Source organism: Cyprinus carpio, chromosome A15, assembly GCF_018340385.1.
Source record: "Cyprinus carpio isolate SPL01 chromosome A15, ASM1834038v1, whole genome shotgun sequence".
Lineage (NCBI taxonomy): Eukaryota > Metazoa > Chordata > Actinopteri > Cypriniformes > Cyprinidae > Cyprinus > Cyprinus carpio.
Window position 1 is genome coordinate 17,541,011 of NC_056586.1, and position 26,722 is coordinate 17,567,732.

General features: G+C 39.5%; 2 protein-coding genes across 5 annotated transcripts in view; one reads left to right on the forward strand and one right to left on the reverse strand.

Annotated features, from left to right (window-relative positions):
• Positions 1 to 692: 692 nt before the first annotated feature.
• LOC109088506 (pre-mRNA-processing-splicing factor 8) lies at positions 693 to 13,285 on the reverse strand. Its single transcript, XM_042771265.1, has 42 exons — positions 13,128 to 13,285; positions 12,405 to 12,536; positions 12,135 to 12,303; positions 11,887 to 12,051; positions 11,502 to 11,720; positions 11,213 to 11,425; positions 11,013 to 11,138; positions 10,812 to 10,917; positions 10,516 to 10,706; positions 10,032 to 10,151; positions 9,638 to 9,947; positions 9,419 to 9,553; positions 9,177 to 9,306; positions 8,883 to 9,079; positions 8,581 to 8,787; positions 8,324 to 8,487; positions 8,112 to 8,238; positions 7,817 to 8,009; positions 7,522 to 7,709; positions 7,155 to 7,393; positions 6,905 to 7,051; positions 6,604 to 6,814; positions 6,406 to 6,522; positions 6,067 to 6,314; positions 5,776 to 5,955; positions 5,564 to 5,699; positions 5,282 to 5,451; positions 5,056 to 5,185; positions 4,820 to 4,966; positions 4,477 to 4,637; positions 4,132 to 4,323; positions 3,769 to 4,006; positions 3,541 to 3,669; positions 3,309 to 3,422; positions 3,028 to 3,201; positions 2,730 to 2,923; positions 2,382 to 2,621; positions 2,149 to 2,290; positions 1,891 to 2,031; positions 1,651 to 1,790; positions 1,323 to 1,525; positions 693 to 1,217 (listed from the first exon to the last, which is right to left on the reverse strand). The coding sequence occupies exons 2-42, from the start codon at positions 12,523 to 12,525 to the stop codon at positions 1,063 to 1,065; spliced, it is 7,029 nt and encodes a 2,342-aa protein (XP_042627199.1). The 5' UTR covers positions 12,526 to 12,536; positions 13,128 to 13,285; the 3' UTR covers positions 693 to 1,062.
• A 2,056-nt stretch (positions 13,286 to 15,341) lies between these two features.
• Positions 15,342 to 26,722, forward strand: part of LOC109088485 (unconventional myosin-Ic-like) — a 39,110-nt gene continuing 27,729 nt past the window's right edge. The window contains exons 1-2 of one of the 4 annotated variants that reach the window (XM_042771267.1): positions 15,342 to 15,479; positions 15,577 to 15,759. In XM_042771267.1, coding sequence (XP_042627201.1) covers positions 15,667 to 15,759 — 93 coding nt within the window. In that variant the 5' untranslated portion in view covers positions 15,342 to 15,479; positions 15,577 to 15,666. Of the gene's footprint in view, positions 15,480 to 15,576; positions 15,760 to 19,203; positions 19,611 to 26,722 lie in introns of those variants that run through there. The other 3 variants (XM_042771266.1, XM_042771270.1, XM_042771269.1) reach the window with 3 other exon arrangements.

Genomic DNA, 26,722 nt, shown 5'->3' on the forward strand with positions numbered 1-26,722 from the left:
CTACTTTATAGTTAAAATAAAAATCTTTACTACTGAGATATAAAAAATAACAAGCAGTTACTAGTTCGAATTTGTAAACATTGGCTACTGTCTGAACAGCTATAAGTGTCTATGAAACTGTTTCTAGGAAACCTGAAATGCATACTAGAAACTACAGTAAACATTTAAAGCAATTTTACTGTGAAATCACAGCTGTGCATGTTCGCAAACTCAACGTCATGTGAACCAGAAATTCCTTTCAGATAATCCAACAGAAACAGAGCTGCTTGATAATGGCAATGAAGAATATGTACTTTGTTCTCTGACATCAGTGGCAGTGCATTTATGGCTCTTAAAACACCTTTAAGCTACAAACACACAGGAGAGTAAAGTCAGAGTAAAGATAGCTTTTGACCAAAACCAAAAATTATTTTTGCTGACACTGTTTTTAAGCATTAGTCACAGTGTACTGCCATTGTATTGACTTATCCAAATAGATAAAATATCTTTAAATAATAAATGTTAAAACAACTTGCCATATCATATGTTCAGGGCTTAACTGCTCAGTGCACTGTAACATATGCATGCAGATTGGTTTGCTCTGAAGGCATACAGTGCCCTTGCTCTTTAGAAAGAACAGCTAATGTTCCTTCAGTGGACACTAACTATTTTAAGCCATGAAAAAAAACAGAAGTGACGAGATCAAGCTCAAATTATTATAAAAGCGGTAATCTTTATTCAAACCCAGCATACATAACAGATGCACAACATAGCTAAAGGGTACAGACAAATTGTTCTTGATTTATAAAAAACAATGTACTACAAACAATTACGAAAAAGGGTACAGATATTTTCAGATGAGAATTCATTCAGAAAGCAAGCACAAAATGTGCTTTCAGCAATGTGCATAATCAACTCAATGCCACGCAACTATGATAAAGCAATAAACAGATGACATGCTTTGAGTTTCTAAGCATTTACATTACTGCAAACAGTATAAGTGAGTCTTGGTGACAAAACATTACAAAAACACTGTTTTAGCCTGTAGGGTGTATTTAATTTATATAGTCACTGTTTGTACTATTATGCATACATATCTTCACGGTCAGCATTGTAGATTTCACCCTCCTGCAGAGAAGCGAAGTTGAGGAAGTGAGATGGCCTGTGAACTTCATGGTAGAACTCTTTCGGATTGGCCAACTGTAGGTCATACTTCATGTTGGGATCATGGCGAACACCTAGAGTGAAAAGGGAGGAGTTAGAAGAGCAGAATGATGTATTTGCAACTTACAAATGGTGATCTACAAAAATCACTTAATTTATAATTTTAAGGCTATGCTCACCCATGAAGTTGTAGTTCCAGGAGACTTGGCCAGGCACCATGAAGAAGCCAAGGAAACGGTCAGACAAAAGCATTTGGACTCTTTCATAGTGAGAGGGCAAGTAACCTTTGGGGTTGTTTCCCTTATCTGTGTTTTGCCGACCCCACTCATATCCACTGGGAGTCAGCTTGTAGGCCGTCAGCGTGCAGGAACCAGGGGTGAAACTAGATAATAAAAACTAAATGTTTAAAACCCACAAATGCCACTTTGAATACATGACACTGGCCAATCATTACACTCTGGGATTTTGAGAGTACAGCCACAGTGCATTAGTGTGCTATAACTGTACCTGCAAGTAATAATGATAGTCTTCTCGCCATCCCAGGATGGGTTGTCAGCCATGACCTTTGCATGGGTGGTTACATCCTGAGGAGAGAGCTGGGGCGATTCATTGGGCTGTGTATGGATCCATCCAAGAGGCTCCATTTCCTATGAAATTCAAGAGGCATTCAAACGGTTTGATATGGCTGGGAAGACAGTTTCTGATAACACCAAACTATATACATATGTATGCGTGTAAAATGCTTACCTTCAAGTACTCATGTTGTGGCAGCTGGTTGGGCAGGTGAACGGTCTGATGTGTACCCCACTGTGGCACCATCACAATGCAGCGGATTTCCTTTACCTGAGGGTTATCTGGAGGGCTGGTTCCATACAGATAACCTGCAATCTACAGGGAAAAAAAAACAGATGCGAACTAAATTCAGGTTTAGAATACCACTAATGAAGCAGAGGAAGAAGATTCACAAGAGAAAACATGTTAAAAAGTACAATCGGTCAATCTAACCTGAGCACGCAGATCTGAGATGCAAATGAACTTCTTCAGAACGTTTTTGGGCAGGATGTAAGTGTAGCCAGTTTCTTTGATGTCATCTGATGACACGTAGATGTGATTAGTACGTAAGTGCAAGTTGGCAGCAGAGATCGCCCTGTGAGATCAGGAAAAAAAAAAGTTTAAAAACAAAGTCTAGCTGTGTTTTAACAACTAAATACAAGAGTGACATGGAAAACTTTCCACACCTAACTCTCCATTCCGTTTTGGAAGAGAAGGTCTGCGTCTCGTAGTTGCTGGTGGTGGAGGTGATGATCTCATCTCCGTGTTTGTTGACAGTACGAGTTTGTGTGGCTGTTAGCTGAGACTGCTCTTTGGTCTGTTTCTCAATCTCAGCGATCTGCTGTCTCTGCTGGGATGGAGCAGAGATCTCCATACCCAGGATGATGTCCCTGATTTCAGACTGGGTCAAAGATGCCACATTCACACTGTAGAGAAGTAAACAAAATCAATATCTGAAAAGTGGACCATTTCACATCCATACACATTTTCTGTAGTATGCACTCAGAAGTCAGCATTCATTATCTAGTACTCACTTGTTCTTCTTGCCATAGTCAGCCAGGATGAGATCTTTGAGCTGCACCTCCACTTTGATCCACTCCTCATCGGTCAAAGTGGGCCAGATGTGGTGGGGCTCAGTGATTGTGGTCTTGTCAGGCTTCAGGATAACTTTGGCACGGTCATTGTTGACATGAAGTGCTCTCAGGATTAAGATCAAACGAGAGAATGCCTAGGCAACAAAAACACTAGTTTTAGACATCTTAGTAATGTATCCCTCAGAAGCTACTCATGATTTCAGTTTGGTCAAAATTAAAGTATAAGAGCTGGATTTACAGTGTAAGAGGAGATGGTCTTCAGCCAGTCATCATACAGATTAAACAGGACCATCTGAGGCTCTGTGGCCTTCAGAATGAGGTCTCCAAACTTCTCCACTTTCAGACAGGCCTGGAAAGGCAGCTGGAGTTCAGAGCCCTTGATTACAATGTTGGGGAAGTCCAGCAAGTGCACCTGAGGAAAACAGACAGCTGTTAGCTTAAAAGTTAACATATTCAATGACTTACCAGTCCTGTAACACAGCTACTTTGCCTTTAACAGTTTTAATGGGTGTTTCTAACCTCAAGAGGATCCAACATGCCCTTCCTGGTCACAATAATCTGCTTGGGCTGCTCTTCAACAGGCAGCGATCGGATCAGGGCAGCCACTTCTTCAGCAGTTTTCCACTTAGCCAGCTACAAAAACACAAATGCAGAATGTATAACCAAGCAAACAGAGCCAAGAGTGACTGCTTTGTGCAGACCACAGCAACATCATGGAAACAAAATACAGAGCACAGAGTGACAGACTTACCTGCCCAAGACGCTTTTGCCCTGCCCATACAGATGTGTGAATGATCTTCAGGAAAAGCTGTCCAGTTCTGGGGTTGAAAATGAAAATGGCTCCGTTGATTGGTTTTGTGGTCAAGTTTCCTTCAAAGGTCTAAAATGGGAAATTAAAGATTAAAATATTTGGCACACAATCTATAGAAAACAATATAAATACCAAAAGGGACATCTTCATGATGTTAAATTAACTTACCTTGTGGATGGTGACTCTATACACATTGGTGTCATCCACAAACCAGATGATCTGGTTGGAGAACAGCTCTCCGTAGTTCTGGGAAGACAGGTAAGGCTCAGTGGGCTCTGAAGAGTAGAGTTGCAGACCCTTGCGGATTCGCTCTCTCAGCACATACAGAGCTGGGTTGGCCTTCATTATCTTCGCCATGGCCTGCTGGATCAGGGGCTTGCCTCCAGGGAACCAGTTACCATAAGCACTGTAGAGAGAAAAACAAGCAAATCATAAATGCTTGATGCTCTATCGCGGTTTTGGTATGTGTAACAAACTTGAACTTGACTTTTTGATTTAAATCCCCTACACAATATGCTATAAAATACTGACCTGTGAAGGTTGTATGCCAGATCAATGGCAATCAGGACTCCAGTGGGTGATGGGTAAATACTCATGTTGTCAGTGGTGTAATCCAAGAACTTGGCCCTGGCATATCGCTCAATGTCATGGGAGTCGTAATCACCCCATCTGAGCTGAATGTCAATCCAGTACTTCTGTGTGGTGGTGCTGTCCATAACATCCCTATAGAACGAATCAGACATTTACCATACCATACAACAGGACTGTAGGGCTTTAGTGTGGTTTTTACATGCGAGTATTGTGTGTGAAATGTTTTAATTTTTCCTCCTGATTTTTTTGATGTCAATGGAGTCATTCATTTCAAATCACACATACTTGGAGTCTGCTAGAAGCGAGGGGCGAGAGACGTTCCACTTGTAGGAGGCAAACAACAGAATATCAGCACAGGAGGAATTCATCTTGTAAGACTTCCTGGGATGGATTGTCTCTTTCTGGACTGTCTCGATCTCCAAAGCATCCAGCTCTTGGTCAAACACCTACACAGGGCAAACAAAAGTTTACTGATGGCATGCTTCTGAATAAGCCAATTGTTAGTAACAGTTCAGTCTTAAGTATGAAACCACACAAACAGTTTGTATTGAACAGTCCTGTTAAATAAGCATGAGTAATATACACCGCATAATATCCTGACCCATTTAAAGAAAGCATATCTCTTTACCTGACAGAGATCCATGACAACGCTCTCATGAATCTTCTGCCACAAGTGAGCTCTGAAGATCTGGATCAGAGAGATCTTGAGAGTTGGGATTTTACCATGCATGAAGATTCCAGTGAGGTCCAACTGCACCTGGAAACCCACGTATACCTACAAAAACGTCAAGAGAATGAGTGAGTCTCAAGAAAAGAAGGGTGGGGAAAATGCTGTCTAAATGCAATGGCTTTTCATAGACATACATTGGCTCTGTTGATTGTAGGAGACCACCACAAGGTGAATCGTCGATTAGGAATCTGGTTCAGACCAGATCTCTGAGCATTGGTGAGTTTCTTCCATTTCATGGACTCTTCGAAACCACTGGCCTTCTCCCTATAAGAGTTAAAAACGTTGAGCGAATGAGTCTAAAAAACATTGTCAAAAATAACGTTAACTATACTGAATGTATGACAACAAAAAATGTCTTACCAGAAGAGACCCTCCCAGGTGGGGAAGTAGGTTCCCTTGAAGAGCGTGTGCTCAAGAATGCCTTCCACCCCTCCAAGTGCCTGGATCATGTCAGTACGGTAGTTGTTTAAATTCCACAATTTCCCATCATGCCTTTGGTGAGTCCACCAGAAAGGATTTTGCTTCAACACCTGAAAAAACAAAAACCTTTATTTAAAAAAATAATAATAATAATAATAAATCTGATGTCTGGCACTGCTTTCAAAAATGCAAGTCATGTTTACCAGAAGGAAAGACTTTTACCTGGTACTGCTTAAAGTCTGTTCTGACTCTCCAACCCTTGTCATAAGCCAGAGTGTGTCTGTCCTTCTGGAAGAGTGTGTTGATACGTGGAATACCTCTGTCCCAGGAGTCCTCCAGATCCTCCAGTGTCAAACGTCTGAACAGTATAAAACTCATTAATAAGAATGAACCCATCAACAATCAAGAATTGGGTTTGGTTAAGAGGACAGTACCTGTTCTGAGCAATGGCTTCCTGACGTTTGAGGGCGTATTCTGCCCAAACCCTCTGGGAGTCAATGAACTCGCTCTCCCATGGCTGGATGTAGCGGTACAGATTAGGAATCAGCTGATCCTCCTCATGGCTCATACCGGAACGGAAATGAGTGATGCCCACATCAGTCTGTTTGGACCACCTGAACAAACACAGAAGAACTTTAAATCAATCGCCTGCATCCATGGATGCATATTCATTTTAATGAGGCTGCTAATAAAAGAAACCTTAATGAAAACTGCAAATGACTTACCTAAGGTCAGACTGTGGAATCAGTACGTGTCCCATGGAAAGCATTCCCAGTCCACCCAACTCCTTAGGGGTATAAAACACCACAGGAGGGAAACGACTAGGCATTTTGGAGTTTAACCCAATCTTGATACGGGTTTGGATCTTATTCTCACACTTCACCAGCAGGTCCAAAAGCTCTTGGGTGTTGACCACGGCTTCACGGAAGTATGTCATCAGACCAATCAGAGCAGTGTTCCACTTGTTCACAATCTGAGAAGATCAACATCATGTGAAACCATGTGTAAAATGGGAAATATAAGTGTGCTATGGGTGTTTCAATGTTAAGGTTCAGAGCGCATACCTTGGTGAAGGTGGTGGACCCAGAAGCCATCAGAATCTGTCGCACTCTGTTGTGGAACCTCTGCATTGACTCATCATCTACACGCAGGAAACACTGTGCTGTCCTTTCCTTTGTTACCTAAAAATTAACACTATTAGCCACCATCCTTTTTGACGTGCCAACAGTTATATTTAATCGATAGTTTGCAATTCTGCTTACCTCATTCTGCAAATTCCACACACCATCTTTGTGCGTAAACTCCTCATAACTAGTGCGGCACTTGGGCAGGATGCGACACTCAAAGCCACACATGTTGAAAAGTAGGTTGGGGTTGTCCTTGCTGTACACAGACACAAAGCTGTTCTCCCACTGAACTGTGGTCACAGAACGAGGCAGGCGATTCTTGATGTCCCAGAACACAGCACGGCCCTTGTGTGATTATAAGGAAACGAGTCATACCATGTGCATTTTTCTATTATTTAATAAGTGGTTCATGAGAACAAAAGTCTAGAGCACTTACAAGTTTACATCATGTTTCATCAGTCTCATCCTAGCATCTCTTGGCCAGCATTTCTTATTGTTGTAGCCCACAATGTTCTCATTGTTGGGGTCTGGGTGCTCAGTCAAGTACCTCTGGATCAGATCTCTCGCCTCATCAGCAGAGAACCTACACACAGCAAAATCACAAGTTTAAAAACAAAAACAAAAAAAACAAAAAAACTCAACTGCACAACAGGAGATGGGAGACTTCTTTCATCTGCACTACTAACCTGAAGAAGATGTGAATGCGGTCTATGTATCTGCAGTAAAGGCGTATAGGATGGGCACTCTCAGTGACCGTGTCCTGGAAGCTGAGAAAGTCATTGGGCATCTGAGGAGGTCCAGCCATCTCACTGGCTCTGTGCAGACCCAGCACCAGCAGGTCCATTACCAACCCATAGTACTGCACGATGAAAGAAGCAAACTGCAGGCCGCGGATGATGCCGTACGAGTTTGTGTGGTTCATGTCCTGTTAAGAAAGAATACAGATATCTAAAATCAAACAGCAGTAAAAGGAAATTTCTAATATAACTTCTCAAAAGCACTGAGAGAGAAATATTAATTTTTCAGACTGTATTACATGCACAATAAACAGACCTTATAGTTAATGACCACGTTGTTTTTAGCCGTCATGTAATCGGCAATGTTGTGATCAACAATGAGACGCAGAAGCCTGTTCAGCAGCGTCAAGTCGATCTTCTCGTACATCTTCTCATAGCGAGATTCCAGCATGACGTTGCATTCGCCCTCTGCCGTCTCCCAAACATCCTGCAGGTTGTTGATTCCTAGAAGACATAATTAATAATATTAAACAATGAAATTTTACTCATCTTTTATCCAACCCCTATTTATCCAGAGTATTATGTCAAGATCTCTAGAATCACTCTCTCACCTTGGCACCATTTGTACACCAGCAGTGGAGGTGGCTCGGTGTCTGCTGGTTTGATCCAGGGTGGAAAAAGCCTGCGCTTGTCTGCCTCATACCAGAGGTACTGATCCAGGTATGCATCAGTGATCTTTTCCAGAGGTTCAACATCATAAACCGGCACCAAGTGACTGTAAAGGTCCATGAATTCAATGCCCACCTAGAGAGAAAAAGAACCACTTTAGATGCAAGCTAGGAGCAGTAATGGGCTAAGACAACTCTTGTGGTTATATAAAGTGTGCTGAAATGAATGTGTGCAAACCTCTTTGAAGGCTCTCTGAGTGAGGAGGTGACGTTTGATTCTTGACAGAGCCTCATGAGGGTTGTCATAGGCCTGCTCAATCAGACCTAACTCCTCACGCTGTGACTGGTTCAGCCTTGACTTCACACTAGATAAAGGAAAAACAAAGTCAGAAAAGATGTAAACATCTAAAAGCCAGTGCATCCAATCAGGTTTTATGGGACTGGCCTGACCTGTAAGCCTCCTTGAGTCTCTCCAAAGCCAGGATGAGCAGCTTAGTGTCATGTTTGTAAGACAGAGGAGGGAAGGGGATCGGAGAGAAACGACGACTCTCCAGCCAGTGCACTGTGGTGGTGTAGATGGCCACAGCCTCCTCAGCTGTGATGTAAGGCCCATCCTATAAGACAAAAACACATCTCTCTCTTTAATGTGTTCTTTATCAATAACAACATCCTGTTTAAAGACATTTTATGTTACCCAAGAAATGTACCTTCAGGTAATTGTGCTGTCTCTCCTGCTCCGCCTTTAGATAGAGTCGAGTGAGACGTCCCAGATTCTTCTTGCACACAGTCTTATCCACAGTGGCTCCTCTTCTGATTCTTTCACGGTTATAGTGGGCTGTGTTGGTCCACCAGTCAGCTTTGGCCTTCACGTAGCGGAGAATCATGTTCTCAATGGGTGTTGGAAGCCCAGGAACCTGAAAAAAATAAGTAATGAAAATCCCTTAATGATAAACTTCCAAACGTCATCACATACGTTGATGGGCAGCAAAAAAACTTAACAAAAATTTACCTTCCAAGGGATGTTGGCCTTCCAGCATCTCCATGACTCACTGAGATGCTGCAAGATGGTTCTGGCCTTGTTCTGCTTGATACCCTCAGGCATCATATCCAGGATGTCATGCATCACAGCAGCTCTCAGCTCCAGATCGAAGTGAGATTCCACACGCTGTTTGGTCACAGTCTTTGCAACACCCTTGGAGTGTCGACCTAAATAGCATCACACAATGAATTAGTACTTGTTATCCTTTAAAATGTTACTACATCTTCTACATGCTTTTTGCATATGAACAAAAGCTCATTTTACCCTCAAACTGCCTGGCCAGAAGATTCCCAAGCCACCGCTCCAGAAGAGGTGTGATGCCTCTCATGAAGAACAGCCAGACTCTCCACCCTGAAGCCCAGAAGCCACACCCTGGTCCTTTTCCAACTGGACCCTATAAAAACAGGTCACTTCAGATGTAAGGCATAGCACCGATTTGAACACAATCACAGAAAAACTATGTATTCTACAAAATGGTGTATTTGGTTGAATTGAGTGTTGCTCACCGTGTTGAAGCGGTAGTAGATGAGATGCTTCAGGTCCTTGCACATCCTAATCTGCCTCATGAGCTTGTACTTGTAGCGGTACATGCCAGTCAACTGACCGACATGGGCGAAGATGTACTGCAGTCCATCTGCCAGCTACAAGGTAGACAAAAGACTCAGTAATGAAACAATGATAACAATTAACTACATAGAAACTGTATTCATTATTTTATATTATACCTGGAAAGCGTCAACATTTCCAAGCCTGTACTGCACATGACTGTCCACCACAAGCTTGCTCAAACGCAGAACCTCACGGCACAAGTGGAACGCGTTGCCGAATCTGGACTTCTTACGTTCCTTTGTGGTGAGGGTTTTCACAGGCTTCAAGTTGAAATTGTAGTCCAAGTGAAGGTAGTTGAGGTTCTTTCTGTGAATCAGCAGGTTCAGCATGTTGTAACCCTGCCGGCACACCTGGAGACCAACTTCTACCCAATCCAGCTTTGTGGACTGGAAGAATTTGGTGGCTTTGAAAGAGCGGAACAGGTATCTACGGAAGATAAAAGGAACATACAATCATCATTAAATGCGTCAACACTTTTCAATGGAAAAAGCTCTGAAATAGCATTCTCACCTCTTTTTCTGTGCCTTAGGTGGTCTGTGTTTTAGTGCATTCAGCACGTAGTACTTCAGGAGCTTCTGGTAAGACACACGCACCTTCACAGGCTGGCCTGCAGGACAGTGCTCACGATACCTGAAGGTGTTTTAACAAACAAAAGCCTCTATTAAGAAATTATAATCTTCTTGTATGATCTCTTAATACTTAAACCCTATATGGTTTAGGAGTCATTCACACAGAACACTGTATTTAAAAATCTGAGATGCAGGGCACCGAACTGAAGGGGTGGGGGCGCTAGAGTTTTTAAAAGTTTTACTTTTAATTTGAGTGCCATGTTTTTAGATTGCCAAGTTGTGTGTGACATGCTGCAAAAAATGCAAGATGTGAGCGCAGTGGTCAAAGACATTCTTCTAGTGCATGTTTACATTTATAAATGTTAAAATGTGTTGGAGAACGGCCCCTTTCAGCGTGCAAATACAGTATATCGTTCAATACAAACCAGTTTTTGATGAGAGGCACATCAATGGCCCGTCTGGTTCTTCCTGAGCGGAGATTAAATGGACGAGGCGCCCACAACAGCGCAATTCCATTAGCTGTGTTGTCAGTGTAGAGAGGTGTCTCTTTCAGTAAAGGCTCTACATACTCAGGCAGTTCAAACTCCTCATCATCATCTGGCAGTGGCTCTTGGCTCTATGGAGAAAACAGAAGCGTGCAATTAGTGTGAGAAGAAATCAGGATATTTAGAAGTAGAGTTTAATAAAAAAAAAAAATTTTTTTAAAAGTTTAACTTCTGACCTTGACAGAGTGCCTATGGGAGATGGGGTTGATCAGAGGGTCAAAGTAGAAGGCGGGCAAATCAGGATCCTCAGTCTTGATGAATACCACATTTGGTGTGTGGTACCTGCATGAACAATCACGTACCATTGGTTCAGCAATAAGTAATTTGTACTTTGTATAGTAATTTGTATAGAATGATAAAACTGTAGGCATTCATACCAGGTGAGATGCACATGATGTGGCAGGTTGTTGTACAAGTAAGGGAATGCAATTTTGTATTCTGTCCTGATTGGTTGTCTGATGATGATCTTGTTGATGTCATTGAACTCATTCCAGTCTTCATCCCTGAAAATAAACCAAGTTAGACTTCTGGAGAGAATAAAAAGTAATGGTCAATTATGCTACAGAACAGTACGTACTGGAGGTTAATGTCTCTGACAAGTGGCTCAAATTTGGGTCCCCCTGGAATGGCCATGTTTAACGCTTTAGAGGTGAAGAAAGCCTTCAAGTCAAACAAGTAGAAGTAGTTTCCATCAACCAAGTCTGTCAGCAACTGATTAGCCAATCGATACAGAGTGGACATCATTGGTAATGTGAATTGCCAGCGCCTGTATGTGGTCCCATTCACATATCTGTGGAAAGAAAAGATAAACCATGAACAAAAGAAACAAGAAACCATACATTTTAACAACTGTCACCGACACTTACTTTGTGGTGTCTTTCAGAGGTTGATGCTCATAAAGCCATTCTGCAACCGAGGAGTCCTCCTCAGGGTCCAGCTCCATCTGGATTGCCTCCAGAGGCTCAACATCTAGGATGTTGTCCGCATAATCCAACGGAGGCTCTTCATCATCAAACGGGGGGAAACGCATGCGCTTGAAGTGCCGTCTGTCTCGCTTCTCACGACGCATCATGATCCACATTGTGCTAGTAAAAAAAAAAGAACGTTTTCTGTAATTACAGCCATACAGATATATAAAACAAATTTTCTGCAAAACTGCAGCCCTACAAACAAATCTGGTGCTTTCAAAGCAGCATCACATCTTTTCAGTCTCTGCTCTGAAAAGTCATGCCATTGAACACCGTCACCTACCCCCACTGAGCAATGTACACCGGCTCAATCACCCACGGGATTTCGTTTACAAAGGAAATGGCGCCTGTAATGTGGTAGAGCACAGGAACATCTCTGATTTGCTCCCAGGGCATGGGCATGTTCTCCAGCAGTTTGAGCACTGCATGAGGCATATATTTCAGGGCCCTGCAGACAAAAAGCAAGATAAACCATTAATAATGAACATATATAAATATCAGTTACCTAGTCAATAACACAAATGTTCTTACCCAAGGTAGACCCTCTTGTCATGACGAAATTTCCTGTTCGTCATGTCCCCATGATCCCTGATGATTTTGCGCACATGCTCAGGGGGCATGTCCTCTTTCTGAGCATCCACAAAGCCAAATTTCCTCTTCTCCGAGTAGCGTTTGGCCTGAAGCTGCTGCCATTTCCGAGCTACAACAGCGAGGTTACCCAAACAAAAGCAAATCATGTGTGTAAACATTCAGAGCACACAAAGCACAACCAGTGGATGTGATAAAGCAAGGTGAGCGTACCTTTCTCTTGCAGTTTCTCCTCAGTCATGTAATCTGGTACTGGAGCAACAGCAGGAGGTGGTGGAGGAACACCTGGAGGCATTGTTCCAGGAACACCTCTGTAGGGGAATGCAGCTGCCATGGCAGCGTGTACTGCAGAGAAAACAGTAAAGCACAAAACATGAGATCAAACTGCAAAGCATGAGTAACGTTACTGAAACACGGTGAAGATAACAGAACATAACACTGCAATACGAATTCATTCAAAGAACCGCAACAATGTGGCAGACTAAGTGAGAAGTAATAAAAATCAAATTTGTTGGCAATGAAAGGAAATCCGAAATTAAATACAAATATTTGAGCAAACGGTTATAAATAAAATATCTCAACCACAACAATGAACTTCAACGACTAACGTGGGTCTCGCGCCAGAATTGTTTTCATATCGTACCGAAACTAGCAAGCCACTGTTATTCGATAAAGACACAATATAAGCATTAAGTAACAGGTACACTTTTACATATTCTGCAGGTCAAATTAAAATGTATTCACACATTTATGATATGGATATATGCAACCGTTTTTTTTGGTTTCAATAAAGCAGGAATTAGCATGTTAGCTTAGCTTACTAACGTTACATATTACACAACAAGCAAACGGGCATTACCAAGAAAAAAACGTATGCTTATTTAAAATAGGCAAATAAAAAGCTCCACGTGCACGCAAAGAAGAAATATAACTTACTCTATTAAAAGCAGTTCCTCGCTAGTAAATGTAGTTGTGTGCTGCGTTTGTGCGAATGTGCTCGGCGGAATGGCGAACCGTGCACGTTGTGCGTACGGGCTTGCGATCCACGAATACGTTTTACGTATCTAGAGGACTCTGCCTCAAAGGAAATTGTGACTTTTACGACACCGAACGTAAGAAAATACGTAGGGAAAAACTTCCGGATGTGACACCGGATATATAAAAAAAATATCTGTACTTTTCAAACTCGTTTTATTCAATTCTGTTCTGTTTTATATTGTTCCATAACTATTTCATTGAATAAATAGCGAATAAAATACAGGAGAAAGATAGACTATATTCATAAACAGAGACGAGATAAAAACAGTAAATCAGGCTGTTTAGTGCTGTAGTTAATTTTTAGTTCTAAATTGGTAAAATAGATTGAATTTGTGTTGATGTTTTTAAATGTATTATAAGAGAGTAACAACTAATTTTAAAAATTTACATCACATAAAAGGCATTTCAACAAAAACCTTTATTTTGTGGGAAACACAGTGCTCAAAATTAGATAGCAGTAGCCACTGTAGCACGAAAGATGATTACAACTAAGTTTTGGAGGGTTACAGCTGTCAGAATGTAGTAGGAATTGTAGAAGCCCCTGCTTTGAGTGACTCCAGCACATCTGCGGCAGCAGGACATCACTAGTTTCTGGTGTGATCTTGGTCCAGTCTTCTAGTCTCTTCCATGGGGACTTTGAAATTTAGGAAATTGTAGGTTGTTCTCTAAACTTGATCTCTACTATACATTTTATATAATTTTTTTTATTTTTATTTTTTTACTTGTCACTTATTCTTTTTTTAATGTTTAAATCGTTACTAAAGTGTGATTTAACATAACATAATGCGCCCAGCAGGTGGTGCAGTTTCATATATTTATATAAACAACCATCTAGTCAATCAGACTAAAACATAATCTGCTGCATGCAAATAAATGAATACATATTTAATAATAATAATAAGAAGAAGAAGCAGAAATAGCACAGACCCAAAACAGATATGTTCCAATCTCTCTGCAAATCAAGCAATACCATGACCACATTTTAAAGGAATGGGAAAAGATGTAGCCTATGAGTTTTATTGTTCCGATTTACATGTCACAAGAAAAACTAAAACCTTTGACAAAAAATACTGCAGAGACTTCAAAAAGTAAGACAGAGGAAATAGGATGCCACTGAAATATGTGATGCTTCCTTTTCCTCTAAAATAGCCTAGTTGTTGCCAGTAACATTCGAGAGAGCTATTCTAAATGGCCTTTTACATAACTCTTGTAGTACTGTTTACCATGTCAATACAACCATAGTTATCCATTTTCACCTACCACACCTCAAATGATTCCATGATTTCCCTCTTTTTTAAACAGGTTATCATTACTCCAGTATTCAGAGTCCCGTGGTCTAAACCAGCTGCGGTTCATCTGCTTTTGGTGGAGATCTTTTATTCAGTTAGTCATTTCTCTTTGCTCTTATGCTGACCATCTGTTGTTTTTAGTGATCACAGCATGCAATATGCAAGCAAGACAACTAAAGTCATTAAACAGTCATCATATAAAACCTTCATTATTCACGTTTATGTAACTCACTTTATGCTATGCTGATGGAGATCTGTGTCTTTACCCAAATTTAGATCATACTGTGCTCTGGGATGCCAAGGGCACTCTTTCCTGTTGATGCCCAGAATCATGAATGTCTCAACTAATGTCACAGGTCAGAGGATGTGTGTCTCTGTCATTTCCACTACAAGCAGTTATATTTTACAGACACATTCAAAACTGACAATCACATTTTCTGGGAATCATATATTTAAAAGCACTCAATTGTTATTTTGTAAACAGATTTATTCTTAAGAGAAACTCCCCAGCAAACACCAAACATCCTCCTAACGTTAGCACATGGTTTTAGAATTAAGAATTAATTATTATAATTAGAATGAATTATTTATGAATGTAATGGAAAAATAAATATGTTACATCCAACCCATAACCCCCCCCCCCCCCCCCCATGTTATTTCCTTGAATTTGCCATCATCATAATACAAAAGGAAATTACTCTTTCTAGAAGCATTTGCCAGTAATCTGTATCTGATTCAAGTGTGTACTGGGGAAATGGAGTGGGTTCCTCCTGTGTTTACCCCGGGAATGTCGAGGACAGGATGCTGAAACCTAGAGGAAACCCTGACGGCAGACTCTCAGCACTCAAAGCAGCTCAGCGTCAGGAACCTTAAATTATAGTGCATATCTAGCTGTGGGACGAGCCTCAGACACCCTTTACACATCTATAACAACTTGCATTGACTCTCTATTTGGCAACAGGTAAATTCTACAGCACTAAACAACCTGATTTACTTCATCTTTCTCTGTTTGCATCCTTGTTTATGAATATCGTCCCTCTTTCTCCTGTATCCAAAAGAGCAGAGGCACAAGTGAGGGTTGAAGCACCCCTCACACAGAGTGACTGCTAGTGAGGAAGGACACTCATACACAGTCAAAGGGACACAACATGATGGAGCTGAGAATCCAGCTGATACCCACGGGAGAAATCATACTGCCTCCAGGGAATAATGGAGAGTTTAACTGCCAAAGCTGCACTAAGGTAAGTCACTTTTGATAAAAGCTTCAGCTAAACGAATTGCTGTTTTAGAAAAGGATTAAAAACTAATTTGCATAACTAAATAAACACAACTGCACCCAACAATTTCTTAACAAATTACTTATTGTGATAGCTGTCAGGATATTTTAGGCTCAACAAAGCATGCCATAAATTTGCATGCCCTGAAACCGAGGCTCATTAGAATTTTCCATGCTGTATCTTGATTGTCGGCATATGCCTGTTTATAATAAAAGCAACCATTGCAAGTGATAGTATAATGAATATGTGTGTGTTGATTATGGTTTAGGATATGATTAACCTTTTGAATGAATACCAAACTGCAGTTTTGTTTTTTACAATACTTGATACACTGATAGCCAACTCAGAACTGAATTAGAAATCATAGAAAGCAGTAGTAGTACATAAACGGCTTTTGATATGGAATATACAATCAATATTTTGTATCTGTGAGAGGCTTTTCCATTGACAATATAATGATTTTGAGAAACAGGTCTGGATTGCTCCATTGAATAATAATACAGTCCAAGGAATGTGGGTGTATGCTAAAATCTGCGTTGTGTGCAAGGAAAATTACTATTAACTCTGACAGGATTTTGAATGTTTCTTATTGATGTCATAAATGTTACTAGTCTGGTTGGCAAGAAGGAAAAGAGCTCATACCCTTTAACTCTAATATGCACTCTTTTTTCTTATTATTTATTTGAAAAACTGTTCTCTGTGACTTGGTTTGTTCTGTTTAAAGAACTTTCTTCATGGTTCATTTAGTCTAGTGAAATGCTGGAATCTAGCGGATAAAAATCTGTTTTGCACATTTTTTGCGAAGCTTTTCTAGTTTGAGAACTACTTGAATTTAGTGTCTATTTATTAGCTGTTTGAATAGAATACTACTTGGATGAGGGAATGACACATGAAATTTTGGAACAGCATACTTTTCTTGACTTTCTTGCAAGGTCATGTTACCCTTGCTGGGCGTGTTTGAGTATGAGTGAGTTTGAGATGAAAAAAGCCAGGAAGGTACATTAATAAGAAAGTTTTGGGATGAAAACTGAAAAGGCTGTACTATTATTATATAACTGATAAAAGCAGGAACAATAACTATAATGCCTATTTCCACCCGACCGGTGACAGGAGACATGGACACACCCTTTAGTAAAGCCTGTCGGTCTGACATTGCCTTGTCAACAGGATACAATCTTTCCTCTCCATTCAGCCGGTGCTTAATGTGCTTAATGTTGGTTTGGGGTTTGGTGGTCTGAACGTTGAAGAGCACAAGGACAGAATCGATCACTCCACCCTCTGGCTACTGCATGACACTGCACTTCACATGGATTATCAGGCATGAGGTCACCTTGACATGTGGGGAATTTCGTTTCAGCAGTGTTCATTCAAACAGCAAAATGTTTAGACACAGCTTTCCTTTCACAAGGCATGCATCACAGTGTGTGTGGACTGAAAAAGAGATGCTCAGAATGAATGGCTGTGATTATGTGAGTCACGTTGGCTACTTAATAACATAATAAAATTTGGTCCAGTCAAATAAAAGCTGAAGTAATGGTTGATTTGATCATAATAATGACAGTTAAATCTTTGTATTAAATCAAAAATATTTTTAGTACGTTTAAAGTTTACTGATTCATTTGCTTGTCATTGTATTACATTAGGGGCCTTCAACAGCGGGTCTTCGGCTCCTAAGGGGTCAGTATCAGTATTGCAAGGAGTTTGCTAATTATTGCTAAAGCTCAAATTCATTTTTTTTTTTGTAGCAAATAAATAAATAAATAAAGTTAAATTTTAGTTAAATATTGTATTGCCCTCAATCATCAAAATGCATTAAATAAAATTAAAATGTTTAAGTATATGACTCCGCATATTAATGATGATTATTTCAATGGCTTAGCAATCTTGATAAAATGCAGTAAAACATTAATGTAAGTGCAGTTATATGTTGTGTTATTATAGGGATCATAACACATAGTCCTATCATGCACTGTTATTACAGACCAGATTTATAGGCCATACAGTATGTAACACCTGCTTCTTAATCCAGATTATTATAGTTAACTAAAACTAAAAGTATTAAGAAATCATTACTTTAAGTGATAATAATAATAATAATTTACTGTCATTGCTGTAGAACAATGAGATTACATTAGAGCATCAATCAATAGTGCAATTTCATAAGTGCAAATGTGTAGTAATGTAAACAGTGACATAATAAGGTCCAACATTATCAACCATAGCAGAGTATGTCAACAGGACAATATGACATTGGTAAGGAATACAGTGTATAGGGTAGAGAAACAGTAGTAACCAGAAATATGTGTATTGTTGTGTATGCTGCAGCAATGCAAAGTCCAGTTCACAGTTAATGCAAATTGTTGCAGAATGGTGCATAATAGACACAAATTAAGTGGATGGAGAGGGGAGAGGGGAACAGTGTTTATTCAGCAGCCTGACTGCCTGGGGATAGTGGCTGTTGGCCACTCTGGTGGTCCTGGCCTGAAGGGACCTGTACCTCCAGAGGGCAACAGGTTGTACAAACTGGGTCCTGGGTGCTTATTTCAGCTATAGCTGCCAAGCCAACATTTCTCATTTTCATTTTAGCTTGATACTAAAATAACTAAAACTAAAACTGAATAAAAAAATTGTGAAAAAACTATATGGACATTTAAGAAAAACTAATAAAATGACAAAACACAGGGAAATTACTAAAACTTTAACTAAAATTGAAATGAAAATTGAAAATATATTTTTTTTAAATAATATATATAGTATCTATAGTATATATATATATATATATATATATATATATATATATATATATATATATATATATATATATATATATATATATATAGTATAGTATAGTATAGTCTCACAATCTCATAGAAATAGTATCTCAATGATTCTAAAATAACACTACAGTCTATACACCAGGGGGCCATTGAAAAAGATCGAGGACCCCTTGAAAGACAGTCTGATGGCTCTTCTGAATTGTCAATAGAGGGCGATCAACGCCAGCGTGCTTTCGAGTAACGCCTACCTTATCTCAAATGCCACATGCTAGTCATCACACCGCAAGATTGATATATTTGTCAAAATATAGTTATTTTAAACTAAACTTACACATGCAAAAGTGTCTATTTGTTCTGAATAAGCACGTATGCTTACGTAGGCTATGTGAGGAAAGTAAGCTGTGCTGTTATTTCTGCTTTTAAATATAAAAATGAATCTAATGAATTAAATAGGCTAGTCTTAATCAAAACGCACTGTAAATATTCATTAAAATGTCATATTTTTATTGTAAAAAAGTGTAAGTTCAAGAAATATTTGTGATGTTATTAGTCGTGGGATTGCTCGGGAACTTCCTGGTACAGCGGCTCTAGTGAGAAAGAGAGAGAGAGAGAGTGTGTAAGAGAGAGAGCGAGTGTGAGTGTGAGTGTAAGAGAGAGAGAGAGAGAGAGAGAGGGCGGCTGCCGGGTGGTAACATTTGCTTCAGACCATTTCTGAGTGCATGTTTCATGGCATAGTACTCACCTTAAACTAGAGCATGACAATCTGTTTTTTTAAACACATAAATCTCCAGCAGTCATTTTTACTACATGTTCTTCAGTGATCTAAGCAACTGTAAAAGCGACTTTTCAGTGTCCCACTGAGGTAACGTAACGTTAAATATTATCGTCGATGGGATTCACACAGGAGGGAAGGGTCCAGATTACAGCTCAAGTTTGAGAACAAGTTTCCCATCACCGCTGGGTTTCTCTTATGCAGTATTACAGAGCGGCCGCAGCTTTTGGTCGTTGAAGGATTTAAATCGGCGTGCTTTAATCAAGGTAAGTGCCTGACGCCATTCATTTCAGTTAGAAACAGAATCAAAGTCAGTTAACGCTTCATGACGTTTGAGTTTTGAATCCTGACGTGCGTATGTGAGTGTCAGTGTGCGGATCGTCAAGATAATGTTTCGTTATGATTGGTTTCTTGAATATTTGAGATGTCCGGTTGATGAACTAGTCGGATATTTTCATAAATTTGTTGAAGCACAAAACCGCACTGAGCTAATGAGCCGATAAACGATGATGGTAAGAGCATTTGAACCGAGGAATAAACGATGGATAGTCGAAATAAAACAGGAATATAAAAAAATAATAATCCGGAACGCATAAAGTTACAATAAATAATCACTCGTATTAAATGATTAATGATAATAAACGTGACCATGTGATTACGTCATAACGTAAAATAATCAGTTTTTTAACAACCTTTCGGAAAGAACTGATTCGCGGAAAAAGTTCAGACTTTCCAACACTTTGCTCATAAGTTTGGGAGTTCCTTAATAGACAGCATTTTAGGGCGTCATAGGCACGTGGCAGCTTACTAGGGTTAGATACACAGCATCTGCCGTCTTCCCTGTTACTTTACTCCATTATGAAAATACTACCCTGACCTGTTCAGATCTTGATTCAAATGCATGAGGGTTATACAAACAAACCCCCTCTCCAAAGCTTAAAAGTGCAAAACTATGGGCGTGCGTTGAGCTCCTTTTGTTAGGGAGTGATTCGGGCGGCTTCAGACCACATTTTTTCCAGGGTGGAATGACAAGGGGAGTCAAAGGAGACAGCTGTTAATTATCTGTCATTCCAAACTAATCTCCCTCAACCCAATTACATTAGACATTCCACTGGGAATATACTATCAGCATCACGCTCAGAGGCCAAGCTTGTAAAATTGTTGAATGTGTTATTTTTACTACACTGTCAGGGTGAATATAAGAGGATGTTTCTTTCACCTGTGCTCCCAGTTGAGCAGCACAGCGCTGATGACATCTTAAGGTCGTTGGCGGGTCATGTCCTCAAGTGTCCTCACTCACATCCCCCCTTGTGTATCATTCCTTTTTCCATATGTTGCAATACCTAACGAAGATGCGCCTGTCAAATGAAATGGATTACTTACAGTTGGAGATCTATTGTGCAACACTGCATGGATGGTGTGACAAGTATAATTGACAACAATTAGAAGCTGACAGTTGTTTAGGCTTCTATAAACGGATGAATAATGCTCTAACAGTCATGCTTAAGGTATTTGTGCTATGCATTTTTCAAGAACAGAGTTGTCATACGATTCTTGGAAAACAACAGTGTGTTTTTCATTTAGAATGGTAGTTTTGCAATGGCAGACATCCCTGCAATACTGATTATATTTATAGTTCCTCCCCCCCAAAAATTAATCCATCAGGCCATCGAAGCTGTAGATGAGTTTGTCTCTTTATCAGAACAGTTTTGGAGAAATTACATCTTCGCAGTACATCTCTTGCTCGCCTGTGGATCTTCTGCAGTGAATGGGTGCCGTCAAAATGAGGTCTGATAAAGCATCACAATAATCCACAAGTGATATGCAAAGATTAAACACTGTTTACAAGCAAAAATAGTTCTAAACAAATATGTTGGTGGATTTTGATGTGAGAGGACAACAGGCAATGAACCTCTTGCACTTGAGAAAGCGTTATTATGGATTATGGACATTTAATGGCCAGAAGCGAATGTCTGAAGTTAAAATGCTTTAATGATGGATTTTTTTTCTTACAAATGCGCAGCTTTTCATTTCACAAGACATTAACTGATGGACCGGAGTTTTGTGGATTGTTTGTTGATTATTGTGATGTTTTTAATCAGCTGTTTGAATGCTCGTTCTAACAGCACCCATTCACTGCAAAGGATCCATACCAAGTGATGTAATGCTAAATTTCTCCAAATCTGTTCTGAGTACATTTTAGGTACATTTTAATTTTTGTGTGACCTGTTCCTTTAACTCAGGGTTTTGCAGTGTCGTCTGTGTCAAAGGGAAACACTTTGGGATAGAGCATATTTTCGGAGCAGAGGGATTCTGGTTTTTGGTCAGAGGCCGGGAGACTTTGTACTTGAGCCATTTTCCAGCTGTCCCAAGACAATTAAGTTTCTACATCTGTCAGCAGTGAGCAATATAAGTGTGCCGTGTGTATCCCACTTTTCCATCATGCAAGGAAACAGTCTGACTTTGTGTTAGACAAAAAATATTTGCTGTATCGACTGTTGAGACTTCTTGTTTAGTCTGTTTCTTTATCTTTCACTTACTCTCTGTTCACCGTGTTTATGATGATGGTGAGATTGCGGAGGAATATTTGGTTAAGAGCGGGAGGACTGTGCAAACCCAGCCCTGTCCTCATTGCTGGTCTCTCAACCAGCCAGCTGTCAACGTGTCCCAGAGAGATCTCAAAAGGGGATACACCTGTGTCTGAACCACTCAGAACAGGAAGTTCTCAGGGTTAACCAACCACATATACGAGTCTCTACCCTGCATTAAACTGAAGTTAAGTTCAGCAGACTATTCATATGAACTTAACCCTGTTGACTTTGTAATGCATGTTGCTGGTGAACGATTAATTTTGTCTTTGTAATCTTTCATCAAAATACTCAAGCTCTTCAAGTCCCACACTGCTTTTTGTACGCATTGAATACCCTGTTTTAGAAACTTCACATTACTGGGTTGCAAACGCCTTTGATGTTGGCTTTTAACATATAGTCTTTTGCTCATCATTGCAGTCTCTTTCTTCAGTAGATAAAAGCATTCATCGTGTAGCTGTGGTTTGAAATGTTTGCATAGAGAGGATCAGAGTAAGAGTGGCAGTAGCCTTGATAGCTTATTTGTTTACAGTATGAACAGCCAAGCAGGTTTTAATCTAGTTTTAGTGTGAGAACTGGATGGAGCTGGAGGGAAGTAACACAGAGTAAGAAAGAGACTGTGCATTTGTTATATGTCTTGATGCCCTGTGGTGAGTCATGAGCTTGTAGGATCTGCAGTTTTTCTTAATTTAGCTGTGGCTCTTCCACTTGAAATTTCCCATTGAGGGCCCTGCCCTTGGACTCCGCTTTGCTCCATATCAGGGAAAAACTGCAAAGGCCAGACCAAAGCCTTTTATCTACAGCTCTAAAACTTTACTGGATGGTTCATTTGAATGGCGTTTCAAGATTCTTATTTATAATGGTCATTAAAAAGTACTATGACTGTACTATGGCTCAGGTACTTTACTGTACAGTGGACACAGAAAGTATTTAGACTCTTAAACGTTTAGGGTCAGAATTTTTTTGTTTTTTATTAATACTTTTATTCAGCATTATTTGATAAAAAGTTTCAAATAAATGCTTTTATGTTGATATTTTTATTTAATAATGAATCCTGAAAAATATGTTTAATGGTTTTCACAAATATTAAGTATCACTTCCATTTTTAGCCTTAAACAATATAATAATACAGTTTCTTGAGCAGCAAATCATCATATTAGAATGATTTCTGATGCTTTTTTAGCTTCACTTTTCTGATCCACTTTTAATATATATTTTTGGTCTTCGCAAAGTTTGACAACCGGAAAGTGTCCAAGGCTGTTTTGTCTTAATTTTGAACAATATATCTGTTCCTTAATGTTGTAAAACCTAAACTTTATTCTGTGAAATGTATTGACTGAAAAGTCAATTAAAAAAAAAATTAATTAATGGTACTTGTTTTTATATTTTTTTTAAATAATACATATGAATTATACATGAAAAGTGTCCAAATACTTTGCAAGTGGCCACTGTGTATCAAGATAATAAATGATTACCATATTCACGTACAGACGTACTTTAAAACTCTGAAGCACCATGTTACTTTTGAGGCTTAAATGGATGTCTAAACTATCAAGAAAAATGAGGCATATTTGCTTAGCAGAAAGTCAGTCAAACATTTTCTCTTATTTTCATAAATTGAGTGGAATGACTGTCATTTGAGACTGCAGATGTGCTTACCCACTCATATTACTCTTTTGCTGGCTGTGTGGTTTGGCAGCTTAAAATTTTCGCTTTGCTTAGTGACACGCATACACAGACTTCTGATTAACCTGATGGTGTGAGATATTCTGTAATCTATCTGGAATCCTTTCACTCAGGCTTACGGTCTGCCACGTTTGACAAGGGCAAACACTGTGGCTGGAGTTGAGGGATTATTAAAACACACTGTCATTACATTCCTTTTTACAGAGGTGCACTGTGAGATGAAATTTCAGCGGTAATTGCATCTTTTCACCATAACCCCATGTTATTTTACATTGGGTTGTTCATGCCTGTTTGCATCCATTGTGTTCCAGCACACACGCTCCACAGGCATGAACAAGTCAGGCACCCTGCTCTAGTTCCTTCCCGAACACGATGACCTTGTGACCCTTACACAACGTAGGCAGAATCATGATGCACTTGAAGCACGGGAACGAAAGCAATTCGGTGTTATCTTGTTCATGGTACCATCCTTCACATGCTTATGTCTGACTTCTGTTTACCGCTCAGAAGAAATCAAGTCTTAGAGTTCAGTAATGGTCTTTTGAAGTGAAAACTTTGAGGTATCTTCCCTTCTCACAATCATATTGAGATCTGTGAGGGTTAACCTTTAACCGGGCTCTCTCCTGCATGAAGATAAGTCATGCAATCCAGGCCAGGTGTGGCCTTGCACCCAGACCACAGAAATATGCATATTGTGCCTGAGCGTTACAGAGATGTAGCCCATTTATGACGACTATATTGTCTCCATAGTGGTGGTGGTTGGAAAATCAATGATTGATCCAAAACAATGTTTGTAAAGCAATCAATGAATTTGTCTTGACACAAATGTAAATTTGTCACTATATAGTGCACTTAACTGTACTCTGTCATAGTGTTGTGTTGTTTCAAATTAAACAGTTTAAACTACATTGATGCAGGTGCTGTTTTATGGTTGAATTAAATGATGTTTCAGAGGTGTGATGTGATATCACTAATTTTCTTGCAAAACATACTACTGCAAAAGTGTACAAAATGCGACGCACCTTGAGAAAAAAAAAACATTGAGTTGGTATGTACAGTCAGTCATGCTAGTTTTACATACAGAGTTAGAAGAGAGACAGTTCATAGGCTCTTGCACCCTATTATAGGGGAGCATGTTTAGGAATTTAATCGTGTGTTGATGTTGGTGATAGTATAGTGTGTGAAACCCAGTCCTGGCATGTTTCAGAGTGTTCAGCATCAGCATGCCTTCTACACCTCATTAAAGCACCTCATTTCCCAGACGTTGCAGTTGTTTCCAGACGTGGAGTGACTCGGTTAAAAAACAAAACAAATGATTTACTATGTAAGACATGGAGTTGTAACTGTAAGCTCAAGGGTCTTATAATGTATATATTCCTTAATTGGAAAAGAATGGATGTGTGATGTCATTAGAATTTGATTTGCTGTCATAGATATTGAGGACATAAGATTGTTCAGCAGTTGTCCTTAGATACATTTAGAAATTATTTTAGACACATTTAACCATGTTTAAACTTTTGAATTGATATACACTACTGTTCAAAAGTTTAGGGTCAGTAATATTTGTGAAATTAATACTTTTTTCAACAATGATCCATTCAATTAATCAAAAGTGACAGTAAAAACATTTAATTACGAATTAATGTTGGTCTTTTAAACTTTCTGTTCATCAGAGAATCGTGTAAAAGTTTACACAAAAATATTAGGCAGCACAACTGTTTTCATCATTTCTAATAATATTTCATAATATTACTTTTTTTGTATTTTTGACCAAAGAAATGCAGAGACTTCTTTCAAAAACAACTAATCATAAACTGTGAACAAGATGCTAAATAGGGGTCTATTTGATGCCTGAGTACTTAGACTAAATGACTAAAATGCCCATCCCTATTATGAGTATGTCTGTATACACTCCCAATGGGTCAACATTAACACTGGCCTAAGGTTGTTTGTCCTTTTGCCCTTCCCAGGGGAACTGCTGGTATTTCATAATTATGGCTGTAATGTGTGGAATGAAGGGGTGTGGCGACTCTGTGCATGAAACTGTCTTGTCTGGTCAGCAGCTGGCCATCGTGCCAAATGGTCTGCGCCTGAACGGTGTGTTTATGCGCACAGATATGTTATGTGTTAACCTCACCCCATGACTTGCATTTGAGCCATGCAGGATAAAGAACTGATGTTGTCATGCTCAGTCATAGCTTCGTGCGATGTTGTAATAGGATGTTGTAATAGGCCGTCTTGTCTATTCAGTGTTTTCCTTAGGGAGCAAAAGATTTCACAATAGGATTCCAAACTGTTTGCTTCATCCTATAGCTCGGGTTTCTCCTTAGATTTTGATATAGTCTCATTACTAAATGCTCAAATTAACCCGATACATAGAGGGTCCTTAAAATGACTTTTTGTTTAAAACACGTTTCTTCGGGTGGGACAGTTTGAGTTGAGAGAAGCGACTGTAGGCCGTCGGACTCAACTGATCTCCAACTGATCTTTGTGTTTTGCTAGAAACAGTCTGACTGTTGCCGATCATGGACCTGTGAAGAAGTGGAAAACAATGAAAACAGGAAGGTCTGTCATCTGTGTTCTGGCAGCATCCTCAAGGATTGTTATGCAAGCCATTTCCAGTGGATGTGGTGTTGAAAATTAAATATCAGCATCTCTAATTGACCGCTCAACTGCCTTGACTTATCAGAGGAAAAAATATATAGGAAAAAAAAATCTCAGATCATATCTTAACACATATCCAGCGTTAGAGCACACTATATTAGGCATACACAATATTTTGGTACCAAATTGATTACAAGCTGATATTAGAGATTTTTTTTTTTTCACTTATCATATTGGATTGTGTTGGATATTTAATGCTTATTTATCTTAGGTTTACAATTAGATAATATTATAATCTAATAACTCCTAAATCTTTTTGTTAATTTTTATTGAATGGTACAGTTGCCCTGAAAACAGCTTTTTGGAGGCCAAAGAGAGAACGAAAGCGGGAGGAGATGGCAGTGTCATCACTGTTCCATCCTCCATCCACTCAGCATTGGATAGAGACAGGAAGCCTTGTGGGAACCCCCTGTCCCATGCTCAGAAGCATAACCTGCCCT